This window comes from Lepisosteus oculatus, chromosome 10 (genome assembly GCF_040954835.1).
Source record: "Lepisosteus oculatus isolate fLepOcu1 chromosome 10, fLepOcu1.hap2, whole genome shotgun sequence".
NCBI lineage: Eukaryota > Metazoa > Chordata > Actinopteri > Semionotiformes > Lepisosteidae > Lepisosteus > Lepisosteus oculatus.
This window is the reverse complement of record NC_090705.1, coordinates 41,027,308-41,036,794: the sequence shown is the minus strand read 5'-3', so window position 1 is coordinate 41,036,794 and position 9,487 is coordinate 41,027,308. Positions and strand designations below refer to the sequence as shown.

The following is a 9,487-nucleotide window of genomic DNA, read 5'->3' as shown; positions in this document are numbered from 1 at the left end:
TACCCATCCTCCCATTCAATAATGAATGGACACAGGGACACTATCGGTGCAATAAGCAGATAAAACTGGAGCTCTAGTGCTTGTTTTAAACTGATGCAATGCCTCACATTTCCATTATTCTCGCCATGACTAGCTGGTTGTTGTCTTACCATTTCTCCCTTGGTTTGCACTTCTTTTTTTCTTGGCTTGCCTTGAAATTGTCATGGCACTGTTGATATTCTTCCACAGACGCCATAAAATGCTTAACAGTGAGAATGGCTGAACCATCAGAACTCTTGACGTGAGTTTTTAAAGATAGTGAAACAAAATGGGACACTCCTTTGAAGCAAGTGCAGTGCGGCATATTACAAAAGTGACGTAGCTGCATATCGATCAAGTAAAATAAGAGTCGAATACTCAAGTAAAATTGATTTTTTCCTCTTTTTTTTTTCTCGTGGTTTAATTGTAACTAATTCAAGCTGTATTAGTAGTATATATTGTTAACCAGTGAAGTCCTTGTGTGTGGCGTATCTGCTCATGACTGTAACTGTTGAATGGAAATGTAAGGTGAAGGTGAATGTCACAGAATAGTTCTACAGTATGCAATACCGTAGTACTGATTTTGCACCGAAATTAAACATTGATTTAAATTGGTTAAAATGCAAAACTCCCACCTGCTTGCTGAAACGGATGTGACTGTCTTTTACATACATTTCAATCTTTCCGTAGTTGGGCTGGATTCTGATAGAACGTCATAGAGAGATATGAAATCTGTATAAAGGATCTGGAGTGACTTAACTCACCTTGCGGAGGGAATGGCAGTCTATTTGAGAGGATAAGCTGCCCAAAACCCCCTCTTTATTGTGAGGAATGAGCCAGGGAGCTGCTACAAGGGTGTAGATGGGGAGGTGGGAGGGATGTGAGAGGGGAAAGGCGAGGGTAGGTCTACTTATACACGCAGACCAGCGGTAGTGTGTGAGATTATTCTTCCTCCAGAACTTCTGTCACAAACTCCATTTAGTGATGACGGTCTTTCCTGCAGAATTTTGTGGAGATCATAGAATATGGTGGAATATTGCAACTTTATGAATGGAAAATTGTCATCTTTGGTTCCGTGTCAATGAAAAAAAAAGACTTCATTTTTAAAACTTTTTTTATTGAAAGCTTCATCAAAGAAAAAAATAAAACAGAAGTTTAAACCTAACATCCACTGATCTACAGAAATTCCCAGGATCACAACCAAAGAAATGACAGGCATGATCGTGCTGCAACTAAAACATATAGCACTGTATAACCGTTCTGTTGCATTTTCTCTTAAACGCTTGTACAAAAATCATTTCATAAATACTTTTTTTTAATAATTTAATGTCTAATGGAGGTTTGACTGTGTTCAAAAATTTGGTTGAACATTTTTTCTTTTTTTCTTTGTTACTCCAATACCTTGTTTTTCAACCAGACTTGGAAAGGTGTGAGTTTAACACTCTGGGTACATTAAACACCAATATACAGAATCACTGATTTCCCAATTGACAACAGCTTTTAATCTTCACCTGTAAATTAACCAGTTTGGATTCACTTATTGCACATGAATTAAACGAAGACTTGCCTTATGAATGTGGCCTGTCTTAACTTGTGACACATCAGTCACATTACAGAAATAACCTGCACACACGTGTATATTTTCCCAAACTCAACCGAAACCCTCTTCCATTTATTTATTAGCATTTTAATTTTTTCTTAATAAGCGCTGCCGTTATGAAGATTAAGGGAGAGATTTTCAGAGCTGATTTTGTAAGTTTCACGATGGTGTGTCACTGTGTTTCGTTTTATGAAATTTGCAATTCTAGGCAATCTTAAATCCAATCTAATTACAATTAATATTAAAATAATAATCTACAGGATAAGTTTCCTCACCTAGTATAGCTTAGTACTGATACAGAAGTTTGGGATCAAAATATCCTAATGGGAGAGGGGATAAGATCACCTGTACATGTGTCTGAACAAAGTGCTTTGCAGGGCCGAGGAACTGAGACTAAGTCTGAGGAAGTCAGGAGACAACCAGGGATGAGATTACTCTTAAAAGACTTCATATCCTATTCCAATGCAGGGTATCACGGTGATACATTACAGCTTGAAAACGAAACAAATTCTAGGATGTAAAAAAAACAAAAAACCCAAACATGGCTAAACTCCCATTTCCAAGCAGTAAAACAGACTGGAGGTGCACAGCAGCCATCGTCGAGATCTGTGCAGATCTGAATCCGAATTTGTATTCTCCCAGGCCGAAATACCCCATTCATCAATGTCTCCCTAGATGTTGTGCTCAAATGAAGTAAAAGGAAGCCCAGCTGCTCTCAACAGGACTAAAGGCAGAAGAGGTGCTCTGAATGAGAATGCAGCATCCATTTGCATCCTGGGAAAAAAACTGGGCTCCTCCTCAAGGACTTTCAACAGAACAAGGTGCTTAGGATTCTAGTGTGAACCTTTCATAGTACATATGTGATTTTAAGTGTTATTAACTGCCACATTTTTAGAAAATATTTGGGTCTATAAAGCCCCCTCTAATTTATAACTCTTTGAACCTGATGACAGATTAAAATAATGTCCTTATCTTGTCCAAAAATTCTAGCAGGACCGTAATATTCAGCCACTTGCCTTTGTTATCCTTACTGAAGGCCAAGGAAAAGCAAGCTTAACATTGTTACAGTGAATGTAATGAAGTTACTAGTTCATTAGGATAAGACATGACTGGGCTCTGTAGCGTTAAAAAAAAAAAAACATTGAGCAAAACCACTTTTAGTTGCCGAGTGTGGCCGAGAGCCTTAAAATGTCCTGCCAATAGAAAGATCTGTTGTTTTTATTAGCTGCCTTCGTTGTTTATCCTAGAAACCACAGTTTCAGAATTTTGACCCCTCATTCTACCTTAATCCAGCTGCAGTCTATGTTTATTAGCCTCTAAACTCTGTGATTGCTACCTTTTTTCCAGAATGATCTCACAAGCTGTACTGAATGGGCTTGTCTTGCAAAGATTAAGTAGATTGTCTCTCACACTGCAACGTGATAAACACAAAAATAATCTAATACTGACAATGCTGCACATCGATATAAAATATTCACATTCAGGATTTCTCCCAAAAGTGAATCATTGAGTCATAACTCTAACTAATTATAACTTTACATAAAGTATTATAAAAACAAAACATTTAATTTACTGAATAACACTGATAAATGAGAGTAATCCACAAATGTAGTATTCCAATAGGAACAGAGTTATTTCTGCATCCTTAAAAATGTAACTCTTATACAATAATACTGTGAATTCTGCCATAACTGAATAGCACTAGACAAGAAGACGATATGGCTGACAAATATTTGTCATAACAAAACTCAATAACTACTGCACGTTCTGTGTGCATGTGATAGTCTAATCAGTTCATGGCTTTGATTTTAACTGATGCTTTGATATTAAGGTACTGTATTACAACACACTTTCACGACTAATTTATGAGTTTGCTTAATGTGCTTTATTATAGAATGTGTTGGAAATGCATGATTGTAAAATATTTTTATTCCATCGTGAATTTGGTATGTAGATTATGGAAACTGATGGGTTTGGAAGCACTGTGGGTGAGTCATTTACATTGAAATAAGGGTAATTTCTAAAGGTTCCTTAGAAAAGTGTTGAGCTGCTGTCTTGGGAGTTGAGAGCTGATTTAATTTGAGTTCATTTTATAATTTAGAGCAAACCACAGACTTGGGCAGTGTTGGACTGACCCTGCTTTACAGTCTGAACATACAACAGCATCAAATCCTATAGCCAGATTAGCTCTGTTTAAAGCTCTCTTATCCTTTGGACAGGGCTGCAGAAATGTAAGTTAAAATCACTTATTCTGCTCACGGATAATTCAGAATTTAAGCTGGAGTGACATCATGACTACATACATGTCAGAATGGGAGAAGAGGTAAGCAAACCTTATATCTTTTGAGATCTTAGCTTCAGTGTCCATACAGCTGAATTTTGTATAGTTCAATGTACTAACCTCCAGTGGGATTTAGGAAGACGGAATTGGATGGTCATATGGCCATTACAGTTTTGATAATATATTTTTAATAAAATAATGATATTGGTCTTAGTCTCAGGTGGTAAAATCAAACATACTTTTTATAATTTTATTTTTAATATATAAGTGCTGCTGTCTGCTCTTGCATGAATGAATTCATAGTAAGACAACAGAATCCACTGAATCCATCTCCTTGAATTCTAATTGTGCAAATTAGAAGAGGAGTGTAAATTCTGCATAGAAAATATTCTGTGCAGTGGGATTGAAAATCAACTTGGCAGCCTTTCATTTCATTTTAAGATTACCAGTCAGAGCCACTAAAACAACTTGAAAAGACAATGACAGATCCTAAAGGTGAAGGCAAGCTGTAGCTACTGTTCAGTTTAGAACCATAATAATGAGGAAAAACCACAGGAACTATACAAGTCCTGGATGTGGAGAGAGTGCTGTTAAACAGCCTTCCGTTCCCTCCTTAGTAAATAATATTCACTGAGTTATATTACACAACTAGTGATTTTGTGTAACTTGATTTTGGAAACATTCTGCATAATCATTTGGAAATTAATTGGGATTAATTGTGTACTCAGAAGTGTTAAGCTTTAAAAGCAAGTTATGAACCTTTCCCAAACCTCTGGTTTTCAAATACTGAATACTCTGTAGCAGCTGTTACATGTTTGTGTTATTTACCTAAAGGCAGATAACAAAAAAATATAGTTCAGAGACTAACAAAACGAGACGATACCACATCTTTATTTGCACCTATCTGTAAAAATGGATGTCTGACCACAACTGTACTGTTACCTCTTCTAATTTTTCCTTAGGACAGAGCAAAACCACTTCAAGAAGAGATCTTGACAAATTCCAGGAGACAGTCCAGTCCTGTTGAAAACACTGCATTGGAATATACCAAGAGACCTTGTGATAACCATTACATTTTAAGAAGGGTTGCTTTTTTCCCATACAGCAGTTACTGGGAAATAGTTTTTAGTAGCCTGTATGTACAGTATACAGTAACAGAAGAACCCCACTCTTCACTGCACACAGGAATTTATTTGAAAATAACTGTGCTTCCCTAAGTGGGCCCATCCAACCATAACCTCGTGATGTGATTACAAAGTCAAGAAGCTTGGCATCAACTCCAGTCTGCCAATCCAGACGAAATTTTGATTTAATAAGACTGTTGCCCGAACGCCTCTTTGATGTATTAAAACACAAGATCTGACTGACAGCCACATACTGTAGATTGCTGCCTGATGGGAAATATTGAGGTGCCCAATGTTCTTACATGTATCTACACTAATTCCCATGAACATCACATAAGGGGGTCCTACCGCCCTGACTACAGACTGTAAGTGTTCTGCATAGCGACACACACACTGTAATCTTATGGACATTTCAGTGGTGCTTTCATTGTCTTCTCTGTGTCTGTTTATAGTAGTTCTCATTTACGATTCTTTGCCAAGTCCTAGGAAATATTCTGTCTTTCAAAACCAAGTTATTTCCTTGGTAATGATTTCTGCAGAAGATACGATATACTCGTATTGAGAACTACCAGAATATATATACTGTAGGATTCTATATCCGCACACATTTAAGACTATTAATGTTTGTAGCTAACTGTGTTCAGTAGGATTTTGTAACATTTTTTCAGTGTGGGGAAAGTTTAATTTAATATTTTTAATTGTGTGTAGATTTTAAAGAGACGCATGAGAACACATTCATCCAGAAATATCCATAAGATGTTTTACAGAGCACTTAATTTTTTCTTAAAGTTGCATTAAACAAACAAAAGTCATAATGGAAAACAATACAAAAAATGAAACAATATTTTCAGGTTGACTTGAATCAAAAGGAAAACCCAGTTAGTTGTATATCATCAGATTTTCAGTATTAATGTAAATCTTATCGTGAAACAACATTGTTAAATAAGTTCTTGACTGACCTAGTGTTTTGGGATTTAATGAAGAATTTTAAAATTTAGCGACGGGGCAGGCAAGTAAATTTCTATATTTACTTCTGTCTATAAAATGCAGTGCAGGTTCACTTTAAAAAGGAAAATATCATATCTATATATTCAACCTTAAGCACATTTGCTGGGGTTTGAACAATCCATCTGACAACTTGTATTGTTTCCATAATTCCATCATCTCAAGGAGAGACCAAAGGGGAAAATGGCCAAATGCACAACATAGCTTTTAAAAACATTAAGACATCACACCCTTTAAGATTTTTTTCAGCGTAGCACATCTGCATCTGTTATCATACAATAATAGAATTTGTCCATCTGTTGCCATCACTACCTGGCACAATTGTCAATATAACATTTTGTGAAAATAAGAGAGTGTTCATTTAAATTTCTTGTCCTTTACAGTGGTACTACATTTTTATGTGTTTAAAAGAAGGGTCTGCTTCCGGGACATTATTAAGAATTCTCTTAGCAGATGCTTGGGTGTGTACAGAAAACTACATTCATGATACAACTATTGGGCAAGATGAATCACAAACCACTAGCAATGCTGCAGACAACTACAAATCTAGATTCTACATAGCATTATTCTACAATCTGCTTCACTGGAGCATCATAGTGTAATTTATTGTTGCCATAATTACTTTGGAGAAGAAATATATTCTAAGTTTAACATTTATCATGTTTAAATCTTTTATACTGTACAGAATGTTACTGTATTTAAGACTACCTGGAATCTATACAACAAGGCACTCAAGAAACAACATTCTATATGTGATGAGGACAAAGAAATTGACTGGTATGTGGTCTGACCGTTATTGCCAATTTTTCTAGTAATATTTATCCATAATGCTCCACACATACCATAGGAATGTGCCTTCCAAAGATCACTTACATAGAATGGATTGTTCAAAAGCCATATATCTTAATCTTGGGCCTTTTTATAAGCCAAAAAAGGAAAAATTCTTAGATTGTTTTGTAATAGGGACTCGTGTCACCTGGGACACGACGTGAGGATCACAGAACCAAGTCAACTTGTCACTGGAGACGAAACTGAACCAATTTCTGCAGTGGTGAAATTCTTGAAAGGCTGTGAAATAAACCTGTCAAATGAATGCTACTCAACGGAGTGAGTTGCTTTAACGTTTACCGACTGCAGCATTAAAGTAGGCATGGCAAACGCTCACAGACAATTTGTCTAATGAGTACTGTGTGCCTACAGATCTTTTTCGTCTTGTATAAAGCCATATGCAAATTTAAATGACAATGGGGAGGAAGCTGTTTACGAGAAACTAATTATGAACAGTCAAAGACTGAGTAAGTTATATAACTTTCACCAAGGGAAACACTTGGCAGCTAATTTAAAGAGCTAGTTTGGAAAACAGTGCTAGCTTTTTTTTCCTCCCGATTTTCCTTCAAGCCAACTGTACTTCTTAAAATTATGAGTCCAAAGAAGCTGACTCTTTCATAGTAATCTTTCTACATCCAATACTTTTCCTTGATGGTACTTTAGCAAATGCAGCAAAAGAGGCTCGGAGCTCAATAACTACAGTATTTATGCTGCAGGTCCTAATGGTTTGTTTGTTTGTTTTGGTAGGTGGTACCTCTGACTTACTACTTACACGAATTTCTGCACCGAAAAACGTAATTTTCATGGCATAAAATCAGCAAAGACTGAGGTAGCTGGACGCACTATTTAAATACACATCGGTGGGAGATGGACAGTTACTCTTATTGAGTTGTATTGGAGTGAGGAAGAGACAGCCCCCCTCATGGTTATCACAAAACAAAATTAGGGGATGATTTAGTACATCAGTTAGTTTGAATTTGTTTAGATTTAATTAACCCTCCTTCAAATTTCTTAAGTCTGACTGGTGTTTTCTTTTCTACAGGAAAAAATTCCCTCTTTTCATCATCAACAGTATTAAGCACAATACAAAAGCAATGGAAAGATGTTTTTTTTTTCATTACAACAGGTTAACATGTTTAAAGATTGACAATACTTCGATGCGTCACTGCTTAAATCCGTTTAAACAGATCCCAATCCTTTTTTTTTTTTGTCTTTCCAAGAGTGAATGTTACACGACACCAGTGGAAGATAGTTTAAACCAAGAAACAAAATTAAGAACTGGTCCGGCCATCTAGGTCAAATAAAGACTTAAAAAAAAAAACAACAACGTCAACAACAACAAAATAAAACTGAAAAAATCTCTATCTCCTCAGCTGCTTTAGGGTGTCACTTCATCTTTGGTATAAAATAGGCCATCCATAGGCTGCATTTGATCGACAACTATGAAAGACTACAGAAATTGTCAACAATTTCTTCTATCTATTGCTTTTGCACTAATAGGTTTAACCATAAGCTCCTATCTATGTAGTTTTGCACTGCTATTATTTTTTTGTTTTTTTTGCAATATGACAAGCAAGCAGACTAAAAACTTCTTAAAGCTCATAAAAAAGGTTGCAGATAAAAAGCACTAATGCCATCAATAGCGGTTTCGCCATGTAAAATTAAAAAAAAATCTGCATTTTGCAACAAACTGCATTTCCTGTAATGCAGTGATTCCACTGTTTTCTCATACTGAAAATCTCTTATAGCCCCAAGTTTAATTTTTTTTCCTGTTCTTCACTAAGACAGAAATTATGTCTCAGCCTTTACTACTTTAAACATTGCCAGTTGCCACTGTTTCATAATTAAGAAAGTTTTCTTCAAAAGAAGAAAAAAATCTCTATTAAATCTGTACAGCTTATTTAATAGTTTTTCTTTTACCAACTCAACTCTTCTGTTAATATCTTGCACCATTCAATTGGTCCAAGTGACTGAATCATTCATTCATTTTTATGTTTTGTAATAAGACGTTTGACTGATCACTTTGGAAAAGTCTTTGACGTCCTTAAAATTAAGGCAATAAAGATTCAAGAAACATCCTTGCTAAAGTTTTCTAAAAACCTAAAATGTAACACAAGAAATAAAAAGAAGGAAAAGAAAGAGTAGCTTAATATCTGAGGAAGACAAACTTTTTTTTTCAAACTTGCTTCCTCTCTTAATTTCAAAACTCTCACCATTGCTGAAACCTACCTGCACATTCAAATATTTTTTTCTTTTTTTTTTTTTAATTCAAGAAATTTCATGAAGAAAAAAATTCAAGCCTCTCGCTGGCTGACATGAAACAAAACTGTCAGGCTACGTGACTGAACCTCACTCTGCACAGCATGTTGCAACACTTTTTTCCACTGGGCAAGGTAGGAAATGAAAAAGTATTTCTTTTGGTGCCTGTGCAATCTGGAAGTAAGCTTCCTCCTCAGTGCAGTTTCCCTGTGTCAAGGCAATGCTGTCAGAGGAACATTCTTCAGTCCTGTCATTATCTGGGGAAAATGAAACACAAGCAGAGAAAATAAGTGACATTGCCCGAGTACACTGTGTTGTTCTACTGCGTTTCATGCAAACAAAGCATGTCCAGGCTTTTAAGAGTCTCTGAGC

General features: G+C 35.9%; 1 protein-coding gene across 8 annotated transcripts in view; it reads right to left on the bottom strand.

Moving 5' to 3' along the window:
• Nucleotides 1-1,114: 1,114 nt before the first annotated feature.
• The window catches only part of rbms3 (RNA binding motif, single stranded interacting protein), a 354,207-nt gene continuing 345,834 nt past the window's right edge, over nt 1,115-9,487 (bottom strand). For all 8 annotated transcript variants that reach the window (XM_015356975.2, XM_015356977.2, XM_015356978.2 and 5 more), the window contains one exon: nt 1,115-9,372. In XM_015356975.2, the coding sequence (XP_015212461.2) occupies nt 9,369-9,372 (4 nt within the window). In that variant the 3' untranslated portion in view covers nt 1,115-9,368. The remainder of the gene's footprint in view (nt 9,373-9,487) is intronic.